This window comes from Arachis hypogaea, chromosome 8 (genome assembly GCF_003086295.3).
Source record: "Arachis hypogaea cultivar Tifrunner chromosome 8, arahy.Tifrunner.gnm2.J5K5, whole genome shotgun sequence".
Taxonomy (NCBI): domain Eukaryota; kingdom Viridiplantae; phylum Streptophyta; class Magnoliopsida; order Fabales; family Fabaceae; genus Arachis; species Arachis hypogaea.
In genome coordinates, this window is record NC_092043.1 from 46,657,741 (window position 1) to 46,683,536 (window position 25,796).

Consider the following 25,796-nt stretch of genomic DNA (forward strand, 5'->3'; position numbering starts at 1 on the left):
GTATAAGATAATTTTAAAAGGTTTTATCTTAAGTACTTTTTAAGATTATAGAAGGCTTAGAAAAGGGAGGTTAAATCCATGACCTTCTTTTATTTTAATAAAATAAGTCTTACAAACTTTTAATTAAAATCTATTTGAACTGTGTAACAGAAATTTTATGAGACAATTTCATTTTGTCTCATAAATATCAAAAAACAGAATTTAAAATATTACATACATCAATTTCATAGAATTCACACAATTCTTTTCTCTCAAGTTCTCAACCAAATGAACCCAATGTCTATTTGGTATTTACACACTTATTCTAACGCTATATATAGAAACAGTAGTACCAAATACTAAAACAGTTACATAGAAACACAAAATTACATTTGATAAATAAAACTTAAATAAAAATATTTTATCTAAAAATATTGAATTAGTATATTTTATATTTTTTTATGTCCTTATAAAATGATATAAACACCAATAAAAAATATATTTTTTATTTTTTTTATTATTTTTATTAAATATTTATAATTATATTATTATAATTTTTATTTTTTTATAAGAAAAAACAAAATTTTATAATTTATTTTAATTTATTACAAATAAAATATAAAAATACTATCTTTTATTTTTCTATTTTTGTATCGTTTTTTTATTATTTTATCTTCTCCGATTATCGTAACTAAATCCAGTCGATTAGATCGAACCGTATAGGATTTAATTTTGCAACGTCAACGTAGGTAGTTTAGGTTTGAATTTTAATCTTCATATTAGATAATAGATTTTTATGCAACAACATGAATTATTGTGTGTGTTGTGCATTTTTTTGGGATATGAAAAGTATGTGTATTGTGTATTATTGTGAAAAATGTAGGTGCTAGACATGGATATGAAAACTGTTTTTTTCTAAAACAGGGATGAAAAAATCGGACCAAGTTTACTAATCGAATAGTCTGATTAGTGTAGAAGAGAAAATTTAAATTTTGGTGAAGGTAATCGATCCTCCAATGTGTGTACTCCAAATGTTTTTAATTTTTTTAAACACAAATCGGAGAGTCCAATTTGTGTACTAAAAAGTCAAACGATCAAATTTTTGTTCTGACATCACAGTTACATAAAGTACCTATATACTCTATATCTACGTTCTACACCATTCTCCCTTCAACATTTAAATTAAAAAATGACATTTGTTACACAATAAAATACAAGAAAGTATCATATCAACCTTATATTAAACTACTTTAGAAAAGAATGACATAAAAATTAGTTTCTATAAGATGATAATATAGAATTAGTTTACACATAAAAATTATTCACATCCAGATCTACTATTCTACACCCGTACATTGCGCAAAAAGTGAGATAGATATATGTACTTTCATAGAATATATAAATTAATTTAAAATTTAATATTATGAAATTAAAAAATTTACAAAAAATTGAATTATAAGTCAAATAATGAAAATATTTAAGATTTATTGATTTGATTTCATATAATTATTTTTATATTTGTTTATAAAGTAATTAATTTTATTTATTATTTATTACTTTTTTATATTTAAATATTATATTACAAGAATTAAGTTATTGTATGCACAAATATAAATATAATATTTTAAAAGTGTTATTAATATAATTTTTATTGATAAAAATATTTATTGGATACTAAATGCTATTTTATCTTATTCATTTATTATTAAATTTAAATTTTACATATAATATGAATAATTTGTTATATATTATTACTATTTAAAAAGTATTTTATAAATATAAAATTTATTTATTTGTTTGATTAATTTAAATTTATTTTTTAATAATAAAATCTTAAAATTTTATTTTTAAAAAATGAAATAAATTGAATCAATCTAAATCACAATAATTTAGATTTAGAAATAAAAGCAATAAATTATATACTTTAGATGAAGTTGATTTTTTTGTTTTTCCAAAACGGATTCAGATGGCATTGCAAAGACCCCCTAATTAGTGGCACCCCAAATGAGCTCTAAATATTTGCAACTTATTATTTTTTTTTTTGGTGCCTCTATTATTGGTATGAGAGTGAGTATGAATAAAAAGAATTAATTGGAGAATGCGTTCCAACATTCACATGCATCCACCCATTTTTTAAAGTTTCAATATTGTCCATTTTGGACTATTACCGTTTTCTTTTTATCTGTCACACATGACATACCCCACCTTATACCTCTGTCTTTGTCATGTCTTTTTCTCTTCTTATAATGAAAACCTCATTAGTGATTAGCTTATCATTTTTTCATGCTCTCTCTGTTTCTCTACTCACCTTCACTTCAACTACTAGCATTATTCGTCAGAAATGGGGAAGTTGGGAACCCCATTTAAGGGAATAATTCAAGATGTAAAAGGAAGAGCTGAATGCTACAAGCAAGATTGGGTTTTGTCATTCTGCTCTGGTCTAAGGTACCATTTTCTTTTTTCTTTTTCGTTTTTGGTTTTTTTGTCCCCTTCAATTAATCAGCAACTTCTATGGTTTGTGAATTAGATTATTGGCTCCAACATTCTACATATTCTTTGCTTCTGCTCTCCCTGTCATTGCTTTTGGAGAACAACTAAGTAGAGATACAGGTAAAATATTATAGTAATTTTAAGGTTGTGTTTGGAACAATTGATATAGAGACACTAGACTCTTTCTTTTTAACACTACTGAGACAATTATAGTGCTTACAACTTTTTTTTCTTTTTTTTTTGGGTTTTTTCTTAATCAGATGGAAGCTTGAGCACTGTAGAAGCATTGGCATCTACTGCAATTTGTGGAATTATTCACTCTATAATTGGTGGCCAGCCTTTGTTGATTGTAGGAGTTGCTGAACCAACTGTTATAATGTACAGTTATCTCTACAATTTCAGCAAGAAAACACCTGAACTTGGTGCAAAACTCTTTCTGCCTTGGGCTGGATGGTATGATATGATAATTAACTCTACTATCCTTACTTTTAGGGCTTTCAAATTACTTTATTTTCTTATGTAAGTATCATATATGTAATTCTATTGCATATGTGTTGACAGGGTTAATGTATGGAGTGCACTCTTCTTGATTGTGCTTGGGATTTTTAATGCTTGCACTGTGATAACGAGGTTTACAAGGGTTGCGGGGGAGTTGTTCGGCATGCTAATTACTGTTCTTTTCTTTCAACAGGCTATTAAGGTATTGTTTCCTTGCTTCCTTGCATGATAATACATTTGTGAACTTGGCACTTGATAGATAGATCTTACAATTGTTTGATTTGAATGAACCACAGGGATTGGTTGAGGAGTTCGGCACGCCGAAGAATGAAAACCAGTTGGCAGAAGAGTTTCAATTCCAATGGAGGTACATTAATGGATTGCTTGGAATCATTTTCTCTTTTGGAGTACTTGTCACTTCCCTTAAAACCAGAAAAGCAAGAACATGGCTATATGGAACAGGTAAATTTCTACATATTTACCACTTTAGACCTTACACAAAATGTTCTAATCATGTATTTGTTTATCTGGTTTTTCCCCCTTAAAATACACTTAATTGTGGTATTCAACTCGATGCAGGGTGGCTACGAAGTTTTATTGCAGATTATGGGGTTCCATTGATGGTAGTGTTATGGACTGCACTGTCTTATGTTGTGCCAGGCAAAGTTCCCGAAGGTGTTCCTCGAAGGTTGGTTTCTCCGCTTCCTTGGGAATCTGCATCTCTGTATCACTGGACAGTAGTGAAGGTATTGCTAAACTATTAGTATCCAGTGCCATGTGCACACACTACTTTAAAACTAGATGTTGGTGTTCAACATTGTAAACTTCATGTGCTGATTATTTTCATTGTGGCAAATCCTTGTTTCCATCTAATAGTTACTGTAAAACCTGCAGGATATGGGGCAGGTTCCCTTTCTTTACATAGTTGCGGCAATTATTCCGGCTTTCATGATAGCAGGACTATACTTTTTCGATCATAGTGTATCTTCCCAGATGGCTCAACAGGAGGAATTCAATCTTCAAAAGCCATCTGCCTACCACTATGATATGTTTCTGCTTGGAATAATGGTATGCTGTTCTGTTTTATCCCAAATCCTGCTTCTTATAAGTTATAATAGTTTGGCTTCATGTTATTTCTATGCCGATAAAGTATGTGAACTAAACTTATTGTCTTTAGACTTTGATTTGCGGTCTCCTTGGCCTTCCTCCATCAAATGGAGTCATTCCGCAATCTCCCATGCATACAAAGAGTTTGGCAGTTCTTAGAAAGCAGGTAGGCATCATTCCCCCCTAACAAAAACCCCTGCCGCGTTCACTTTTTGCATCAAGTCACTTTGTTCTTGTTCTATAGATATCAACTCAACTTAGATTTGTGTACTACATTGTCAATTTTCAGTTGATCCGAAAGGAAGTGGTAAAAAGTGCCAAGGAATGCATTAAGCTGAAAAAGACAAAGTCTGAAATATATGGCAAGATGCAAGCTGTCTTTGAAGAGATGGATACAGATCCTACTGTCAGTTTTGTCGGTTTGATATCTTTGCATCTGCAATCATTGTTGCAGGTATATTCAAGAGTAATTCAATGGTATTTTTTGGTTTTTGTGTAGGCCAAAGAGTTGGAGAATTTGAAGGAAGCTGTAATGAACCCTGATGCCAAGGATGGTACAAAGAAAAATTTTGATCTTGAGGAACACATAGATGACTATCTACCAGTCCGGGTTAATGAGCAAAGAATGACCAACTTAATGCAGTCCCTTCTGATTGGCCTCTCAGTTTTGGCCATCTCTATTATCAAAAGGATACCTACCTCGGTTTTATGGGGATATTTCGCTTACATGGCAATCGATAGTCTACCAGGGAATCAGTTTTGGGAAAGGATATTGCTTCTCTTCATCGCTCCAAGACGACGTTCTAGGTAAAGTAACCTTTTAATTATGTCAAAAGGAGAATATGCCAAAGATCCAACACTTTTAGTAGAAAATATGAAAAGTTGGCTGGTGTTGTTTCAAATGCAAGGCAAATGTAAGGGAAAAATGTTAGTCACCTAAGATTTCCATATACTTGAGAAGCTAATTTTGTAATCATTTTTTATGAGCAGAATTTTGGAAGGTTCTCATGCCTCATTTGTGGAGACAGTACCATTCAAGACCATAGCCGCTTTTACTGGCTTCCAGTTAGCATATTTCGCAGTCTGTTATGGAATGACATGGATACCTATAGGTGGAATTTTGTTTCCATTACCATTCTTCCTTCTCATCCTTGTAAGGGAGCACCTGCTTCCAAGACTCTTCAAACCTCGAGATCTTCAAGAACTAGACGCTTCCGAATATGAGGAGATTCTTGGTGCTCCACGCGGTTCCCTTAGTATGTCACTGCAGGTAAGATTCATTGTCTATGTTGCTTGGACTACAATCCATGTGTTTTTCTTTGTCTATGTTGCTTGGACTACAATCCATGTGTTGTTCTTGTATAGTTTCGCCCTTCGATTAAGAACATGGAAATGTTTTTCTTTGTTTAGGATAAGGAACCGGGGGATAGCGATGAGAGTGTAGAAGATTATTGTGATGCTGAGATATTGGATGAGATGACAACCAGTAGGGGAGAGTTGAAACTCAGAGCTGTGAGCTTCAATGATGGGAACTCCAACAATGATGGAAACCGCAGTTTCAATGTTAGAAATCGCAGCTTCAATGTTAGAAATCGCCGCAGCTTCAATGCTAGATACCGCCACAGTTTCAATGATAGATACCTCCATAGCTTCAATGGAAATGCTGTTTGAATATCTTTGCATTCACCATTTTCTAAGATGCAGAATGGGGTTTTTGATGTTATTGTAGTGTGTTTGAAGACAGGAATGCTCAAGATTGATGTGTAGATGGTTAAGGTTGAAGATTATACTCTGTGGAACAAGAAAGGATTACAGGAAAATGGGAAAGAAAGAACTGAGTCATGTGGGGTAGAGGGAAATTAAAAGACTGATATGAATATGAATGATGGTAAGAACAAAGAAATTAGAAAATACATAGAAAAAAAATGTAGAGGCTATTATTATTGTTATTAATGAGTAGTCATTCTTTTGTTGTTTATTCGACATCATAAAAATTATCATTTTATTATCAGATTCAATAGTGAGATTTCTCACTAGCAAGTATGTGATGGTGTATGGTCATTTTTTTGCTTTGGGTCATTGTTATAATAAGATTTGTAAAACTTATTTTTTGTCCAGCACAGGACAACACACTCTTCTTTATTATTGGAATAAGGTAATTCCTATTTTAATCTCTCAAATCTAATTGATAAGTTAATCTAGTTATTATTAAAATAATCAATTGTGCTTTTTATTAAAAAAAAAAAACATGACTCCCATTAGTGTAGTACTGTATGAGCAGATTGACACATGCTTTTTTAATTGTAGTCAGTATAACATCTAAAAATTAGTTCATGTGACTTAATTAGTGCTTATTAATTTTGATTTAATTAATTTCTATTAAGTCGCAAAACTAGAAATTCCATAGGAAGGAGCCAACAAAAACAAAATATCATCTATAAAATTATATGTTAAGACATTAGTTATATTTTATCGTATTATATAAAAGTTAAGGTTTTAAAATATATTTTAAAAATTTTGATTTTTTTAAAATATGTTCGATGATATTTCATAAAACTAAAATCATCCACAATCATATTTGAAGTGTATTTTTGAAACAATCTAATTTTTAATACAAAATTGTTTAATAGGTTATTTAATTAATAGATTGTTCAATAACATTTTGAATATTATTCATTAAATTTGAAATAAGATAATTAAAATTTAATTTATTGTATGTTCTCTCTTTTCTCTGGAAAAGTCAATATTTTTTGTTTTAGAGATTTTTAATCCAAGCTATATATATAGTTTTTCGGTTTTGTCTCTCTCCCAAAGCACACGTTAAAAAACGTACTTGTCTCAATACAAACACACACAACGCTAGTTTATGTTTTTTCTAATGACTAAACTCTCAATTTTCCAAGGGTGGCTAGAGAAAAGGTTAATTGGTCAGTCTTACTCTTGAATTTTATTGTGTTTGCACAAATAAATGTTTTCTTATAAGGATGAAATAAGAATATGGTATATACTATATAGTGCTATTTTAAAACAATCCTACTATATGTATACAGAAAATTGGTCACCAAATAAGCTATCTGTATAAAATACATATTAAAATATAAAATATACATTAAAAGTAAATTAAACAATACATGTATTTATATATAAATATATAGTAACTAATTTGGTGGCCAATTTTTATTGTGTAGATAGCATTTTTTATTTTCAAATGCATCCCTACTAAAAAGAATGATTTGCTAGCAAAATTAGCTTCCCTCTTCATGTATGTGCAATAATAAGATGATCACCATCTCTTATAAGATTTATATCATCCACTTCAGCTCCTTCTTTGGTCAAAATTTTGACAGCAGTAAAGTCAAACGTTTTAGCTCCAATATCTAGCAGTTCCTGAATGGTATTTGGCAGCATAACAAGCTTTCCAGCATGTTCACCCTTTTCAGGACAACTTATTGTCACTCTGCCAACAAAGTCATCCTTGTTCCACCTATTATTGTTAAATTTTTTGGATGCCTCACGCTCTCTTTGATCTGCATAGTCATAATGGAAACAAAATTCATACTCTGATAGCCAAAAAACCAAAGAAAAATCTTCATTTGTGGTCTTTCTGTTCTTGCATTTATCTAAAACCATCTTGAAAACTATATGCAAAAAATTTTGCACTTTCCTTTGTAAACATTTGTCTAAACATGCTGCAGTTTGTTTGCTTTCTAAATTTAGGGCTACTAGAGAATTCATACAAGTTTATAGCAGCAAGTTGTTTGAAGGTTAATTTGATATACTTACTATGGTTAGCTGCCGACATCATCCCAAAAATGGAATTGTTAAAATTGTTGTTTCTTCTTCTTTTAGTATTGTCAAAGAACATATCTTCTGGATTGCGTGGCGAGCGGAACTGTCCAATGTTTGTTTGGGGAATACTACGCATAGTTGGTTCACTTTGGTACCTTCCAAGGTTAGGCAAGTGCTTGCGATTTGATGGTGGAATAGCAGCAGGAATTGGACCTGTGCTCTCTCCAATCTTCTGAAACATACATTTGATTTCATCATGGTCTTGTTGATCCGCCAAGGTCCTCGGAGTCCAGCCGGTAGCGTCTTGCAGATCAATGTTGGCTCCTTTTTCGACAAGGAACTTTGTCATTTGGAGGTTTCCTTCACACACTGCAGTGTGAAGAGCAGTGGTTCCATTGTGTGTGGGTTGTGTCACATCCCAACCATATTGACAAATTCTTTTGAGCAGTTCCATGCTATTTTTCTCAACAGCAATGCATGCCAGGTGGCCTGCATCGGCAGGTTCTAATACTGCACCATGCTCCAGAAGGAGTTTCACAATGGAGTCGTTACCACTTATAAGTGCTTCAAACAGTGGAAGATTTCCTTCCTTATCTGCATAGTAACAATGTAAATACCAGAAGAGTCATTTGCTAAATTGCATTCAATTGTCTCCCATATGATCAAAGTTTAGCACTTTTTTTTTTCCATTCTTGAAATGTATTGGCAAATAGCACTAAGTATTGTTTGGTATTTGTCTCAATATACAAATATATAAACACTTGACAAAACACAACTTTTTCTTGTTTGATTTTGTTCCTGTGTCTCTGTATTTCTATTATAAGACACTTATCAAACGCAACTAAGTCATTTGTAGTACCGAGAGTTTCTGTGTTTCATAAATAATTGCAGTTTCAGACAGGACAGGACTGAAGAGTACCTCTGATGTTGGGATCAGCATCATATTCCAGAAGCACAGATATACACTTCTCATTGCCTTTAGAAGCTGCAATATGCTGTTACATGCGAAAGCAAAGTTGTAAGATTCTAGTGTTTTCTACTTTTCTTACATGTATGTATAATTGTGCATGCATGTATGTGAAGGTGTGTTTGCTCAAAAGGGGAGAAACACTACAAACCAGCGGTGTCCTTCCATCTGGGTCGCCTTCATTTGGATCCATACCCTTCTTCAGCAGCCGTTGCAACAATATATCATCATTTCGGTTTACTGCAAAGCATGTGCTGATAGGCAAATCCAATTTACCACGTGCCAGCATGGCCTCTGTCTCTCGGAAAATTATATCCATCCCTGGTGCCTGGGATTCATGCAAATGCTGCGAAAAGAAGACATTGGTTCACAATGTCGAACCTAGAACAATTTTATTTTGATATTGTAACATTGAATTTTGATTTCTAAGGGGTAGAAATAAGCAAGTTTGTGTAGGGTGAAATAGGATGGTAGCTTAATAGTTTTGATATATGGTCTGTATTTCGTTGTTCAACAAAGTTGAATAAATTCTAAGAAAAGATCGTGGAGTATGATAAAGTAGAATCAATAAAAAATGTGAAGGTTGATGAGCAAATGTTTATGTGAAAGAAACTAAAGGCATTTAAAAAATTGAGAATCATGTACCTTGAGAAAATTGTTCATCATAATTGTCCCATCTCCAACATTGGAGTGAGCAAGATTTATAAATGTAGTCCGGCTCAAGCGCAGAAGTTGGCACAATCGTTTGGTCCGAACTGTAAACATCTGGGGCCTGTAACATAAAACTCCGACTTCTCCAACTAATTCTCCTGCCTTTATCTCACCAACTACCTATAGTTATAAACCACACATCTTCTTAGTGATAGAAACATGTTTTCCTGCTGTCTCTAATGTGGGTGATGATTCATGATGCTTAATCACAAATAAACTTGCCTGTTCAGTTCTATTCTGTCCTTTGAGAATAACTTCCTAGTGAAAGTTCAGTATGTTAGTACAGAATTCCACATGCAGTAAAAAGGAAAAGGAAAATTCAGCTAATAAAACAAAGATCTCTTATAACATTCTTCACATATATGTAATTTCATTTGTAACAATATTCAATGGGTTTGTTGAAATAGCATATAATGTTGACACAACTGGTTCTATTTCCAAATACGGTGGACTGTTACTGATGCAGTGATGCACTCTATGATCGCAAAATAAAATTTGAATTTGGGTAAGCCCATGCCAATATTTGACTCCATTTAATGGGACAAGGTTTAGCTGTAATGGAAATTGCTTCACATGCTGAAGCAAATTGATTCAGGCCGAATGACCTCAGGAAACAATAAATAAAAATAAAAATTCAACAAGATTAGTTATATAAATCCTTGGTCCATACACCTCTTAGAAACTGGAAATCAAACAACATACAAATTATACATTACACACCAATCAAAACATAAATGGACTTAGGGGAAAATTGAGGGGGTTAGTGACTTACCACAGCACCAGTGACCAATACATAGAAGTCTGTTGGTGCTTCATTCTGCAAAATCACATCTTCTTTTGGAGGAAAATACTCGGGCTTCATCTCTGAGACCTACAAAATTGAGAGAGTTCAAGGTATGCACTGGGAATATGTTCATCATCATCCAATTAACAATGACTAACAAGGAGCCGATATACATGTATAGACAATTTTCTTTTCGCTTTTTTTTTTTTTTTTTTTACTTTTTGCAAAACATAAACTCATGCGATAAGCAGATTAGACCAGAAATGAGTGATATAACCAAAACACAATATATGATTCTCAGTTTGGTGTCTGAAATAGTTTCCCAATGTTTAGTCTTAAACACCGTGGTAATGAAGTAGACCAGAGAGAAACTATTACCAGTTGAAATAGCAGATCATGTGACACCCCATTAAACAAGTAGATATCCTCCAAAATTTCATAGAATAGGTAATGAGAGATGCTAGAACGAATAGCTTTCGGGAGTAATTCGATAATCTCTTGCTGCTGCAGCCCTTCTATATCAGTTCTGTACTTCATATGCAAATGTGCAATCATCTGTTCTTGCATGAGAACAGGCAATTTATTCCGTTTGGCAAAACTTGTCACAGCTTGAATTGTGTCTCTCTGATATGCACAACATGTAGCCAAAAAAACCAAACATCAGAAGTACAATCAAATTAGCAATGAACCTCTTAGGAAGATGATGATCTAGAATCAAAATAACTTCAAGAAATAGGTACACGATTCAGGACATGATGACGGATACAAATAGAAAAATAGGAAAATGTCTCCTAAGACAAAATTTGATATCTTGAACCACTTACTAAAAGAAGCCATATAAGTCTTTGAAAATATAAAGATTTATGTGCGGCTCAACAAGTAAAGGGTCAAGGCAGAATATACTTACATATTTCCTAGTTCTGCTTGTCCCATGAACGACCAAATTTGTCATGTTACCTATGAGATATGCAGTTAGCCCAAGATTGAAGAGCATATAGAAAGTATCAAAAAGAGTCTCCCTTGTGTTCGTAGGATGTAGATCTCCATAACCAACCGTTGTAAGAGTTGATATGGACCAGTAAATTGATGCTATATAGAGAGATATGACACCATGATCATCGACTTCCGGAAGAAGCGAAAGCCATGTTTGTCCGGTTTCACGATTCAGAGTGATAAAATGGAAAATACAAGCAGCAAAATGAGCTGCGAATAATGTAACCTACAAATTCCAAGGCACCAACAATAATAAGTCCAATATGAGACTCAAGTTGCTTTATAAAATGGTAAAACAAACACTTACACAGATCAGTTTTGAGCAGCGAACCCAGAAGTAATTATAATGCCTGTCCTTCTCTAATCTAACACAAAGAAGGTAAAATGGGAGGATATGGCCTAATCAGTTCTTTACAAGATCAAAGATAAAAATGTGCTATCAGTTTAATTTAATGCCTTTAATTGGCAAAAAGAATTACCCCTCCTCCAGTTCACAATGTTTGTCACCCTAAACCTAAAGAAGTTTTCTTTATTCAATAAATAAGTCATACTCACATCTTTTCTCCTCCAAACAATGTTAAGCATAGTAAACAATGAAGCTTTCTATAACATAATTATTCAATAAGGGTGTGTAAGTAAACAAATTTTTAACCAATTCTTGATTGTGAATTCCTTAGTTACTGGGAAAACAACTTGATAACTACCTTGGCTTTTAATCTAACTGCCACACAAAATGCAATTGCAGGACATATGAAACATCGAGTGTAATAATTGTTCTACGTTACCTTGCAAACAAGGCACTGACTCGGCGAAGACGCCAAAGGCGAAGCATGTTGAAGTAAGCATATTTTTTCAGGGCAGCGGGCAAAAACCTATGAGCAACTTCAGAGGGGATAGTGGAGATGACATCTAAAGCCAACCATGATTTGGCATATCTCAAAGCAATTAGGCTTTTATCATCAACTAGCAAATAGGTAGTCTTGTCTAGGTATGCAACAAAGAAGGTGAGAACAATGTCAACAGCAAAGAATCCATTGACAACATTGTCAGCTACGAAGATTGCGACCATTTTTTGGTTAAGGAATGCAAATTCAAATGGACAAACCCATGCATTGTAGAACACCAAGAACACCAGAAATGTCTGCCAAAGTCTGCAACATATCAGTTACCAACCATCAAACATGTGGTACGCACATGAAAGAAGACAGCATAATCAAGCAACTTAACTAATATTACTTCCTCCATTTAACATAATCATATCTAAATACAATTTTTTTGTATTAGAATTAATAGAACAAAAGTATTGATGTCATAATAAATTAAGCGAAAGCTTAGTTCATTAATTATTCTGAAGAACTCTTATCCGCTAATGGGAGCTATCCAATGGGAATTGAACTATCCAATACTAATAACGCAATATGCCACTTAATTGATTAATTAACTAAATCTAACAAGAATTTAACCTAAGTTATGCTTAAGCTTAACCATACATAACACAATGTTAACAATCTCAACCTCACACTTGCCCTGTATATATATATCTTGAGTCTGAAACACTTCTTCAGATCTAACAAAACAACACAAAATATGTTCCTCTATCTATCCATCTATATAATATGCGTGTGTGTGAGTGCGTGCGCACGCGCGTGTATATGTAGGTACCTGTAATGGTAGTTGAAGGGAGAAACAATGTAAGGACGGAGCTTGAGTCTGTGGGAAGTGGAGCCGAGCGACGGAAGAGGGAGGCCGGCGAGGCTGTATTGGCTTCCTTCATAATCAAACTCCGCAATGTGATTCCTCCTTTGGCTGTCAGGAAAGGTGTCTTCTTCGTCCTCCTCGTCGTCACCACCACGGGTACCACCACACAATCTTGCAAATACCTTCTTTCCACGCCTTCTCATTTTTCTTTTTATTCGTCTTTATTTTCCGTATTGAGAACAAGAAAGAGCTACTTTCTTGTGTGTGCGATTGAACCACGCGCCGTGGCTTGTTTAGGACAAAATGAGAACTGCATGCATGGTGTTGTGTGGTTAGTTAGTTACGTTAGTTAGTGTCTACATTGTGCGTCGCGTAACCATCGTGAATAAAAAGTAAATCGTAAACAAATTTCTAAGACTCTATTTGAAAATCGGTTGGATGATTTTGAAGGTGGAATATATGGTGAAATATTAACAAACAATATAATTAATAATTAAATCCAAAAGCTATTAACTAATAAATGGAATTAGTTAAAAAATGTTTAAAAAGATATTTGTTAAAAAGATAATAATAGAAATTTTTGAAAGCTTTTTATATGTTCAATATATTAAAACAAAAGTGTTCTTATAACATTAAAAAAAGTTTTAATTACTCGGTCAATTATTATAGTTTCATTGAATTTTTAATTAAATTTTTATATATTTTTTTATTAAATCTATATACCATATCAGATTTTGTAATTAAGTTCCTACTATGACAAAAATGTTGGAATTAACAGAATATTCCGTTAAACATAATGAATATACTTAACACTTGACTGAATATTTTATATAGTTTAATAAAATATTCCGTTAATTTTATCTTTTTTGTCACGGTAGATATTTAGTTATAAAATCTTATATGATATAGGAATTTCTAATTGAAAAAAAAATATAAAAACCTAATTAAAAATTCGATGAAACTATAAAAATCGATAAAATAACTAAACAAAAAAAAATCATCAAATTAATAATTATAAATAACCTATCTGTTCTTACCGGCTTGAGCCGAGGTATAGGTCGTCCTCCTGAGAAGGTCGGCAGACTTCCAAGGTATGATGCGAACCACGCCGGCAAGGGAAGAGCTGGGGAGGTGGGTACCTACAAAGGCACTCCGACGCTCAAGTCAATAGAAGAATATATGTATGGAGGTTTTTCTCAGAAAGATTGCTTACCTCCTTTTCGTTCCTGCTTCTCTCTTTATATTTGCTCGGATAGAGTTGATCGTTTTGTCCGAATCGTAAGGTCTGGGGAGAGAATTAACCACATGTCCGACGTTATGGAAATAAATGCTGATCATTGCAAATGTTCGGTTATAATTGTGGGTACGTTACCGAGCTATAACTCGTAACCGATTTTACTGGTCATATCACAGCCCCCAAGCTTGGCCTGGCCTTGAGGAGACGGGTTGAACTTTTGACAAGTTATAGCTCGGTATACGGAGCCCCCAGGTCAACGTGGCTCACTCAAGTTTACCTTTGGTATATAGAGAGGTTTTGAAATATTTCATTTCATTAGGCGTTGTGCGTAGTCATTATTATGACTTGGTTCAACTTTCAATGTTCTTTTTTAACCGTTTTAAGTGGCTTTAGTTAAACGGCGTAGATTAAATCATGGAACTAAAAGGTTTATTAAATTAGTGGCTTAGGTTCGAAACTGACTCTCTGCGTAGTATGTTTAAGTGGGAGGCAGCAGTTTTCATAGAAGCATGAGTACGAGAGGTTAGTAAACTTTCTTCACTTCTACTGTTTCTAATTTTTCTTTCGTGTTTTCATTGAGAATGGGTGAGTTAAATAAAAAATTGTTACCTCCAGTTAAAAATGATGAGGATTATAACTGGGTTGATAAAGACGTTCACATACGGGCTTCGTTGTTTTCTGATAGTGAGAGTGTGAACAGGGTAAATTTGGGTAGGATAGTGAGGACTGGTTTTCGGCTGGAACTGCTGCCATGCAGTCGGTCTGATCGCATTTTTCACAGAAAAAATGATTTTCAAAGCTTTTATATGTACAGCTGTGTCATGGAGGAACTGCAGGCTAAACTTCCTTTTACTAGCTTTGAATGTAATGTGTTGAAACAAATGAATTGCGCCCCCTCTCAAATACACCCGAATGGCTGGGCTTTTATCAGATGTTTCCAAGCTCTGATGGATTTCCTTGAAATTGAAGTAGAGCTGGAATTGTTTTTTTCTTTATTCCAGGCCAAAGGGGTATGGAAGGGTCTGTGGATTAATTTAAATAGTACTCTAGGGTTTTCTATTTTCAAACTTTATAAATCGTCCTTTAAGGATTTCAAAGAAATGTTTCTGAAAGTAAAGTCAGTTGACGACGAATTTCCGTTTTACCTTGACGAGCATTTGGGGGAAAAATTTCCCATGTACTGGTGTTGTCATCCGCAACACATACTGGGTCCTGAATTCATTAACAGTCGAAATGAATGTACAATTTCATTTCTGATTGAGATGGTTGGTAAAGGTGGTTTAATTTCCGTTTCTGATCTGCTTTCCTGGGAGGAAGATAAGTCCTCTGTGATAAAGTATTTCGGTAAGGAGTTGAAAAGTTTGTTTTCTTATTCTGATCTTCAATATTTTTGATGGGTTGATCAATTTTATTTTTATGTTGCAGCTGGTTACTTTCCTGGGGTAACTGCATCTAGCTTAAGGTCCCGATTTAAGACCAAAAATTTTGAGGGATCCTTATCCAATCCAGACAAGGTGGATGGTGGTGCCGAAGTTAATCAGCCCCCGCCGAGGAAGAAGGCGATTGTTTTCAAAAAGAGGAAGTCAGAATTAGCTCTGGCAGATGAGGTACAAGGTAAGGATGAAAGCGTGCAACTGGAAGATTTATCAAGCTTTTTAACAAAACAGGAGAGGTTACACACATTTGAAGAAGAAGAGGAGGGTTCTTCAGTGTGGAATAAGAGGTTTCCTTTTAGCGTTGTGGCTAACGAGGTCGTTCAGACTATGACAGACATAAAACGAGTGGAGGAGGTTGGGGATATAGGGGTTGACCAATTCCTACAGGTTTTCTATTACCTGCCTTATTCTGTTTTTTTTTTAAGGGAAGTGTGCTTGACAATTGAATACTGATCTGAAATCGTCAGGTACTAGGGTTTCGATTGGCTAGTATCGGGCGTAGCCAGGAGAAAAAACATAGAAAGGTAATCTGTGAGACTTCCCAAGTTGCCAAGCTAAAGGAACAGCTATTGCTGAAGGAAACAAGTGTGACTGATTTGAAGAAGAAGGTGTCTGAGGTTGAAACTGAGTTGAAAGTGGAAAAAGAATGTCATGAAAAGATTTCTGGTTTGTTGAAAAAGAAAGAAAATGACTTGACGAGTTTAAGTGATCAAGTTATCGAGGTTTCGGCAAAAATGAAAGAGCTTGAGAGTAGCAAGGAAGTGGATATCTTAGATGCTTTCGCAGAGGGGTTTCAACGAGCTGTTAATCAAGCGAGGTTTCTTGTCCCTGATGGAGATTTTTCCGCTATGGATCCCGGCAAGATAATTCGGGGTGGTAAACTTGTTGATGACGAAGAGGCTGTCGAGGAAGGGGATGATAATTTGGGCGACTGATGTGTTACATAAGTAGTTTGTTTTTTTGTGTTTTGAGGGACTTTTATTCGTACCCTGTTGCTGGAACTGATATTGTGTTCTTAGGTACTTTTGGTAAAAAGCTGTTGTGATTAGGGTTTTCTGTTTCCTAATCATGTATTTTGTAGCCCTGAGTTGGCTTATATGACAGGTATAATTACCTTATTTTGCGCATTCGTATTATCTTAATGCGACTTTTTATCCGATCAGTTCCTCCTTTGAAGGAGTGTAACGTTGCATAGAATAAGTCCCTCTTAGGGGAAGGAGTAATTGGGTTAATAAAGATGTATGAAAGAAAAAGTTACTTTTTATTAATAGCAGTACCTGTACAATCTCGTTTAGGTAAACCAGCCTCATTAAAACCTCCACGAGTAAAAATCCTTTTGGGAAAAAATTCTCATGGTAGGGAAAAGAGTACTGGCATACTGCTTTATTAACTGTAATATCATTTCAGAGAGTTGGCGTTCCATGTATTAGGAAGTTTAGTGCCATCTATCTCTTCCAGTTTATAAGCTCCTCGGCCCAGGACTTCATATATTTTGTATGGACCATCCCAAGTTGCTGCGAGTTTTCCATGGGAGGGAGGTCGGCGAGCTTGTTCGGTTTTTCTCAGTACTAGGTCACCAGTACTAAAGGATCTTGGGATTACCTTCCGTGCATATCGTCGGCTAAGTTGTTGTTGTAATGCTCGGTGCCGAACAGCTGCTGTTTCTCGGACTTCTTCAATTAGGTCGAGCTCTGCTTGTCGAGCTTGATCATGTTGTTCGGCCAACGTCCGCATTGAGCCCTGTGACACTTCTATAGGAATCATTGCTTCGGATCCATAGACCAAACGAAATGGGGTTTCTTTGGTTGTCGAATGAGCTGTAGTATTATATGCCCATAATACTTCCGGAACAAGTTCGGCCCATAATCCTTTTGCACTGTCAAACTTTTTTCGCAACGCCTGAAGGATGACCTTATTAGCGGCTTCTGCTAGCCCATTGGACTGTGTATGTTCTATGGAGGCAAAGTGTTGCTTTATCTTTAGGTCTTGCAAAAAAGTCTTGAAATTCTGGTCAATAAACTGCCGACCATTGTCGGTTATGATGTGACCGGGTATACCAAATCTGCAAATTATGCTTTTCCAAACAAAGCTTATCATTTGTGTTGATGTGATTTTTGCCAAAGGTTGTGCCTCAATCCATTTCGAAAAATAATCGATTGCAACTACCAAATATTTTACCTGTCTTGGGGCGATAGGGAATGGCCCAAGAATATCGATTCCCCATTTATCAAATGGCCAGCTTACCACTGAGTGATGGAGATGCTCTGCAGGCATATTAATGATTGGCGAATGCTTCTGACAATTATCGCAGCTTCTGACTTTGTGTTTGCTGTCTTCCCATATCGTCAGCCAATAAAAACCGGCTCGAAGTACTTTCTGTGCGAGGCTTCTAGCTCCGGAGTGTATTCCACAAATGCCTTCGTGGGCCTCGGATAGAACAAGGTCGGCCTCTGACCTGTCCAAACATTTTAATAAAGGTCGAGAGTAACCTCGCCTATACAGAGTGTTATTTAACAAAGTAAAAAAGGAGGCATGTCGCCTGAATTTGTTCTTATCTTCAATTTCCTCTAGAATGGATCCAAAACGAATGTATTGAATGTAAGACTGTTGCCAACTGTCTTTATTAACTATGTTTAAGATGTTAAATGCATCAATGCTTGGTTTATCTAGAGTTGACTGTAAAAGGGTGGCGGTGTGGGCTTGTGTCGTTGCTAATTTTGACAAAACATCTACCCTGTGGTTTTGCTCTCTAGATATGTGAATAACCTCAATTCTAGAAAAATCTTTTAGTAGTTGTTGTACAATATCCAAGTATTTTAATAAGATCGGGTCTTTTGTTTGAAAACTGTGGTTCACCTGTTGAACTACTAACAATGAATCGCAGTAAACCTTTAAATTATCAACATGTAAATCGGTAACTAACCTGAGCCCGGCTATGAGGGCTTCATATTCGGCTTGATTCTTGCTGGCCTTGAATGAGAATATGAGAGAATGCTCGAGAACTATGCCCTCCGAGCTCTCGAGTAATATTCCAGCACCAGCCCCGTGAGGGTTGGAAGCGCCATCTACAAATAAGGTCCACTCTGAACTTGATGCAATCGGACATGGCTCCGTGAGTTCAGTGATGAAATCAACTAAGTGTTGGGACTTGATAGATCCTCTTGGATGATACTGAATGTCGAATTCTGAATGTTCAATGGCCCATTTGATCAGCCTTCCTGCTAGTTCGGGCTTCGAAAGAACCTGCCGCAGAGGTTGTCCAGTTCTAACAATGATCGTGTGACTCTGGAAATATGGTCGGAGACATCTGGATGAGAAAACTAAGGCCAAGGCGAGCTTTTCCAACCTCGGGTAGTGAAGCTCGGCATTCTGTAATGACTTGCTCACAAAATAAACTGGCTGTTGGTCCTTATCTGTTTCTATTATAAGAGCAGAACTAATTGCGGCATCAATGATAGACAAATATATATATAATGGCTCGCCGAGCTTTGGTTTTTGTAAAACATGGGATTTTGAAAGAAATTCTTTTAAGCTCATGAAAGCCATTTCACAGTTTTGGTTCCATTCAAAATGTTTTGTATTCTTTTTTAAACACTGAAAGAAGTTTGAGGATTTAGGCGCTAAACATGGTAAAAATCTAGATAAAGCGGCTAATCGTCCCGTTAGCCTTTGAACCTCCTTTATTGTCGATGGACTTTGCACGTCAAGTATTGCTTGACATTTCTCTGGGTTTGCTTCAATACCTCGGCTAGTGAGGATGAATCCGAGGAATTTTCCTCCCTGAACTCCAAAGGCACACTTTTCTAGATTTAATTTCATCTTGTATCGTCGGATTTGTCCGAAGATATCGGCCAGGTCCTGGATATGGGGATCGCCGAGCTTTGTTTTGGCGACCATATCATCAACGTAGACCTCTATATTCTGGCCTATTTGCTGCTCGAAGATCTTATTCATCAGCCGCTGATATGTTGCCACTGCATTCTTTAGACCAAAAGGCATAACATTATAGCAGTAATTACCATTCTCGGTTATGAAAGCCGTTTTTTCTTGATCTTTTGAGTGCATAAGGATCTGGTTATAACCAGAATATGCGTCCATGAAGCTTAAAGTACCGTAACCACAAGAGTTATCAACCAGAGTATCAATGCAGGGTAAAGGGTAAGCATCCTTAGGACATGCTTTATTTAAGTCAGTAAAGTCAATGCACATGCGCCACTTACCATTACTTTTTCTTACCATAACGACATTGGCTAGCCACGTTGTGAACCTAATTTCTCTGATGAATTTGGCGTCGATTAACTTTTTCACCTCGGCTATTGATGCTTGTCGTTCTCGGTGCCGAGGTTTCTTTTTTTCTGGAAGATCGGCTGAGCTGCTTGATTGATTTTCAATTTGTGTGTTATAACAGACGGATCTATTCCTGGCATATCAGCAGAGGTCCATGCAAATAGGTCGGCATTTTGCCGTAGAAAACTTTCAAGGCTTTTTCTATCTTCAGTACTCATTGAAGTGCCCACAAAAGTGAACTTCATTGGGTCATCAGTTAAAGTGATCTTTGTTAATTCCTCATTTGGCATAGGCCGATCTTCAAAATCAGCCTGAGGGTCAAGTTCGGCTGGTACTATCTGTTCTGACTTGATGGAGTTGATTTGTGATTGTCCAGTTTTTTTGATAGGCTTTAAGCTTGTGTTATAGCATTGCCGAGCCTCCTGGAGGTCACCGTGAATCGTAGCTACAACATTGTCCTGCACAGGAAACTTGACACAAAGGTGAACTGTAGACACAATTGCAGCAAATCTATTTAGAAAGGGGCAACCTAAAAGAACATTATAAGGGCTAAAACAATCGACTACAAGATACTGAATATCTTGTGTCTTATATAACGGTTGCTCACCGAGTTTTGTTTGTAACCACACTGATCCTAGTACAGGAACTCGTTTCCCTGAGAATCCGACCAGGTCTCCGAGGTACGGCTGTAGAATATTGTTTCTCAGCTTCATCTTTTCAAAGGTGGTGAAAAATAAGACATCCGCACTACTTCCTGGGTCGAGTAAAACCTTTCGCACTATCAGATCTCCTAACTGAATGGAGATGACAACAGGGTCATCTAGGTTGGTATCGACACCATTGAATTCGGCTGATCTGAAGGTCACTTCTGGGACATTCGTCATCGGCTGAGGATTGTTGGGGGCATCCGTTACTGCCAACATGGCCCTATAAGTTCATTTTCGGGCCGAGCTTGTGTGTCCACCTCCAGCGTAACCCCCTGAAATACAATTTATTACTCCTCTAGGTTGGGCCGGAGCTTTCTCCTTTCCTTTCGAGGATGTGCCTGCTGCTGATGTATCGGGAGCGGGGATAGTGCTCTTCTGCATATGTCCTGCAATGAATTGTCAAGGTGTCCTTGTCTTGCTAGTCGCTCGAGGAGATCTTTAGCAATAACGCATTCATCGGTTGTGTGCCCGTGTTTCTGGTGAAAAGTGCAATATTTTGATTTGTCAATGCCTTTTGATTCTGGATAATTTCCAGCTTTGCGAGGAGGCCTTATTAGCTTAGAGTTGAGTATCTCCTTGATGATGTCATCCCTCTTTGTGTTGAATTGAGTGCATGAGTCATAACGAGGGACCGGCTTGAATGCTTTCTTGCTATCTCGGGGTTTATCGTCCTTTTTGCTTGTAGGTGATCTTTCTGTCTTCCGTGCTTGCCTGAGCTCTTCAACGTCAATCTGACCTTTGGCTTTCTCACGAAATTCGGCCAAAGTTTTGGGCTTTGTCACGGCGATAGTCTCCTGAAATTTACCGGGGCGGAGGCCGCTTTTAATGGCATGGAGATGAACCTCTGGGTGGAGATCGGGGATCCTCATGGCGACCTTTGTAAAGCGGGTGATGTAATCCTTCAGGCTTTCTTGCGGGCCCTGTTTAATGGTCGTCAAGTAGTCAGAATCGTGCAAATAGATTGCTGATGCTGCGAAATGATCCTCGAACTGCTTTGCCAGCACCTGGAATCGTGATATGGAATCTGCAGGCAAAGAGCAAAACCAGTCAAGTGCAGGACCATCTAAAAATGAGGGAAAACAGCGACATAAAATTGGGTCGGATGCACCGTTGACGATCATAATAGATCGAAATTTTTTAATGTGTTGCTTTGGGTCTCCGAGCCCATCGTATGGGGTCAGGGTCGTCGGCAGGGTAAACTGCCTAGGCAGCTGAAAGTTCATTATATCGGCTGTAAATGGATCGGCGGAGTTGTCGCGTTCTTCTTCTTCATCATCGGGTTGGCCTTCCTCATTATGGTGGCCTCTTTCTTCATTAATCTGAGGTGTCTCCGAGACATGAGTCGGGTTCGACTGTCGCTCGTCATTTTCTTGTCGCTCATGATGATCGTTATTGTGTTCTATTCGGGCATTAATCAGTTGCGCGATTTGATTCTGCATCCTTTGATTTTCCTCCACTATCCATTGGTTTGCTTGTTGAAGCTCGGTTACCATCCTCATAAGCTCAGAGGGGGTAGGGGGAGGAACGTCAGCCATGTGCAAATGTTAGGGTGCTTTGGGACCTTCAGCAGATGATATCTTAAGCTATCGGCCCCACGGTGGGCGCCAATGTTCTTACCGGCTTGAGCCAAGGTATAGGTCGTCCTCCTGAGAAGGTCGGCAGACTTCCAAGGTATGATGCGAACTACGCCGGCAAGGGAAGAGCTGGGGAGGTGGGTACCTGCAAAGGCACTCCGACGCTCAAGTCAATAGAAGAATATATGTATGGAGGTTTTTCTTAGAAAGATTGCTTACCTCCTTTTCGTTCCTGCTTCTCTCTTTATATTTGCTCGGATATAGTTGATCGTTTTGTCCGAGTCGTAACGTCTGGGGAGAGAATTAACCACATGTCCGACGTTATGGAAATAAATGCTGATCATTGCAAATGTTCAGTTATAATTGTGGGTACGTTACCGAGCTATAACTCGTAACCGATTTTACTGGTCATATCAGAATGAAAAAATCTTCACTGTGTTGAACTGTGGTGTTTGCTTCATCTTTTTAAGCCAATGTTAATCCACCCACCATGTCTCTAGGATTCACACAAAAGAACTTGTTAAAACCCACCATCTTGCACTTCTCTGTTAATGTCGAGGTAATATATTTTTGTCACACATAAGAACATTACCTTGGGGAATAGGATTTCAAATTCCTTATATGCTGTGAGCTGTCAGAAAATTTTTCATATTTGACAGTTCTACATCATCATCTTCATGGATTTTCGGGTGTCTTTTGTTGGGTGGCACCCTCCTATTAGTAGCAGCTTTAGACTCTTCCTGATACACTTTCTTCTGACCGTCACTCCCTTTATTCTCCATTTTCTTCTCTTCTTACCTGTAATATTTATCATCTGTTTTTTTGGTAGCTATTTCAATTTAGTCCTGCTTATGCTTGGCTAACCGCTTTGATTACTATCTTCACAAAATGTCCAATTTTTCACACCATCCAATCCTCCAATTGTTCCTCCTTCAATCATGTTTTTTTGGCAGTGGTTTTCTGCGCTAGTATTTTCATCTAAGATTTCCAGCAAAGTTCCACTTTGGTTGGATCCTTTGTATTTTCGGTTTGCACCATCTTCAATGCCATCCTCAGCCTTCTTACTTTTGTTCTCACCCAGTGATAGTTTTGCCATCTCCCTAAGTAGGCTCATTCGAGTGGATAATTTCTTGCTCCTTTGACTCCTCTCATCATATCAGTTGGATAGGAATTTGAATTAGCATTTTCTTTTGAGGCTTGCTCTCTCCTACCATCCTGTTCTGATTTTAGCCACTCTTCCCAACTTTTTCTTTCACGTCTCCCTAAAAAGAGTCATCCAGCTATTTACTGCAGGTTCTCGTTTCATGTCCTAGGTATTCACAATAATTGCAGAAAGTCACAATACGTTCACATTTGAGTGCCACTTAAATGACTTTGTTATTGGACTTGCTATTCAGGTGAAATGCCGTAACGGTTTTAATACGTTAAGATTAATCCTAGCTTTTACAATTCTATTTTCTTTATCTTTAACTTGGAAAAGGTCTACATCCAACCTTTCTTCCACTACACTTTTAACTTTTTTGTTTGATTCTCTTGTTTTGTAATGTTTTGGCAATCCAAAATTGTATCCATATTGACACAAGAGAAATCAACATCTATTATTGGATCATTCGCATTCCATCTCTTAAGATTTAGAATAAAATTTTTGAATAATCATAGAACCCCTCTCTCAGTACATGTTACATTCATCTCCTTATCAAAGTAAAATTGAAAAAGATTATCTCCATGATTTGTCATTCTAAATCCTTTAGGATGTCAACAACCGGTCTGCAAGTAATTTCTCTATGAAACTCTTCTCGTCCCTCTTTATCCCATCTTGGATGTTTTACTTTTGTACATATCTCTTTTATATATTTTATATTAAAAATAATCAATAAAATTTAAAAAAACTAAATAAAAATATTACACAAGAAATATGCAAACACGATTGTTTTGGCATTTATGGGATGACAATGGAGTGAGTTTACCTTATTCGATTCCATCCTACATTACAATAACCTACATAAAATTCGTCCTACTCTTATTCACGGATAATAAAAAATAAAACTTTAATCTGCTTTTGTGGATATGCGTTCCCGCCTCTATAATTATTAAAATTTAACAAATAAAATTAAATTTTAAAATTTATATAACTATTATCAAATATATAACATGAATTAAAATAAAAAACTTAAAAATAATATAATATTATTAATTATTTAATTAATTATTTTATGTAATATTATATATGTTATACATTAAAAATATATATATATATATTATATCCACCAGAACGAGAACAAGAAAGAATGAGTATTACCTAAATCCGATATTATCCTTGCTAAAAATCTACCCGAATATAAAATGGATAATTAGTAATTACATATTTTGAGCTGGTAGAGTTAGAATAAGTACCTACGAATTTGAGATATATTATCATCATATATAATTATATGGTGGAAACTCACCTGCAGTCGACTGCAGGTGAAATTGCTTCTGGATGACTGACACGTGTTATTATATGGTTTAAAAAAAACCGATTTATTTTATACAAATGGTTTATTTAAAAAACCGGTTTGAATTGGACCAAACAGTTACTTTTATTCCCTTCTTCTTCGTTTCACACGTAAACATCATTATCTTCCAATCCTTTTTCATAACTAATATCGGTTTGAATAGATCAAATAACTACTTTTAAAATAATTTTAATTCTTTCTGTGTGTTATTCCTAAATTCCTAACAGATGAATTTGGTACGTTCTTCTTCTCTATTCTTATTGACCAATTTTTCTTTAAATTTATTTGAAACTTTTATTTATTTAATTTTCGTCAAATATATGTATACACATTGTTTGAAAAAGTAAAATTTAGTATTCTAAAAAAGAAACAAAATTCACATTTTTTTATAGGAATTGCATAAATGATATCATCTGTCCTTTGTTGTGTGTCTCTATTTCTATCTTCTTGATGAGCTTTCTAATTGAAAAAAGAAACAAAATTATTTACTATATTGAAACTAATTCAATGTTAATCACATTTATTTTTCTATTATAAAATATAATAAAATTTTAATTCTCAAAACAAATTAAAGTAATGTTATTTTGTAGTATTTAATTTTTTATAGTATTTTCATAAAGTTTGCATAAAATTCATTTATCACATTAACTGAACTTATTTATTTATGATATATTTTTATTTTTCAATCAATTTAATTTTATTTAAATAATTTGAATTTTAAATTATAAAATTTGTATTATTGTACTCATATGATTAATTATATTCTTTTAATTTAAAAAAATAACAATTTGAAATCGTTAATTCTTAACTAAAAAATAAATACACTTGAATTATTTTTAACTTAAAATTTATTAAATAAATGTACTTTTATTATTTTAATTTTTTATTTAAATAAACATATTTATATTATTTTAAATAAAATTTAAAATTAATATAAGTAGATTTATTTAAAATTTAAATAAACGTACTCATCATTTTGAAATTAATACAAGTAGATTGATACAAAATTTTAGAATTTTAAATAGATATATTTTTATTATTTTA

The 25,796-nt window shown here is 35.3% G+C and overlaps 3 protein-coding genes across 3 annotated transcripts; 1 reads left to right on the top strand and 2 right to left on the bottom strand.

The window, feature by feature from the left end:
• The first annotated feature begins 2,089 nt into the window (after window positions 1-2,089).
• On the top strand, window positions 2,090-6,117 carry LOC112707863 (probable boron transporter 7). Its single transcript, XM_025759869.3, has 12 exons — window positions 2,090-2,424; window positions 2,507-2,589; window positions 2,730-2,922; window positions 3,031-3,169; window positions 3,264-3,429; window positions 3,547-3,713; window positions 3,862-4,035; window positions 4,145-4,240; window positions 4,364-4,480; window positions 4,574-4,881; window positions 5,065-5,344; window positions 5,485-6,117. Exons 1-12 carry the CDS (start codon window positions 2,321-2,323, stop codon window positions 5,743-5,745), a joined length of 2,088 nt encoding a protein of 695 aa, XP_025615654.1. The 5' UTR covers window positions 2,090-2,320; the 3' UTR covers window positions 5,746-6,117.
• Window positions 6,118-7,233: 1,116 nt separating this feature from the next.
• LOC112707864 (potassium channel AKT1) lies at window positions 7,234-13,261 on the bottom strand. The gene is made up of 12 exons (XM_025759870.3): window positions 12,981-13,261; window positions 12,104-12,469; window positions 11,626-11,683; window positions 11,233-11,544; window positions 10,704-10,949; window positions 10,314-10,412; window positions 9,764-9,799; window positions 9,476-9,661; window positions 8,982-9,176; window positions 8,783-8,858; window positions 7,858-8,457; window positions 7,234-7,601 (listed from the first exon to the last, which is right to left on the bottom strand). The coding sequence occupies exons 1-12, from the start codon at window positions 13,217-13,219 to the stop codon at window positions 7,333-7,335; spliced, it is 2,682 nt and encodes an 893-aa protein (XP_025615655.1). The 5' UTR covers window positions 13,220-13,261; the 3' UTR covers window positions 7,234-7,332.
• A 6,741-nt stretch (window positions 13,262-20,002) lies between these two features.
• LOC140174752 (uncharacterized) lies at window positions 20,003-20,899 on the bottom strand. Its single transcript, XM_072200263.1, has one exon. The coding sequence runs from the start codon at window positions 20,897-20,899 to the stop codon at window positions 20,003-20,005; it is 897 nt and encodes a 298-aa protein (XP_072056364.1).
• Between the last annotated feature and the right edge of the window lie 4,897 nt (window positions 20,900-25,796).

What these genes read in the sequence shown, in the direction of transcription:
- LOC112707863 (XM_025759869.3), top strand. Translation starts at nt 2,321, where the DNA reads ATGGGGAAGTTGGGAACCCCATTTAAGGGAATAATTCAAGATGTAAAA. An exon ending in TCATTCTGCTCTGGTCTAAG is followed by an intron (nt 2,425 to 2,506) that starts GTACCATTTTCT and finishes TTTGTGAATTAG; the next exon opens with ATTATTGGCTCCAACATTCT. An exon ending in TTTCTGCCTTGGGCTGGATG is followed by an intron (nt 2,923 to 3,030) that starts GTATGATATGAT and finishes ATGTGTTGACAG; the next exon opens with GGTTAATGTATGGAGTGCAC.
- LOC112707864 (XM_025759870.3), bottom strand. Translation starts at nt 13,219, where the DNA reads ATGAGAAGGCGTGGAAAGAAGGTATTTGCAAGATTGTGTGGTGGTACC. An exon ending in GTCAGTGCCTTGTTTGCAAG is followed by an intron (nt 11,684 to 12,103) that starts GTAACGTAGAAC and finishes TCTTTGTGTTAG; the next exon opens with ATTAGAGAAGGACAGGCATT. An exon ending in ATGATCTGCTATTTCAACTG is followed by an intron (nt 10,413 to 10,703) that starts GTAATAGTTTCT and finishes TCAATTTTGTAG; the next exon opens with GTCTCAGAGATGAAGCCCGA.
- LOC140174752 (XM_072200263.1), bottom strand. Translation starts at nt 20,899, where the DNA reads ATGTTGGCAGTAACGGATGCCCCCAACAATCCTCAGCCGATGACGAAT.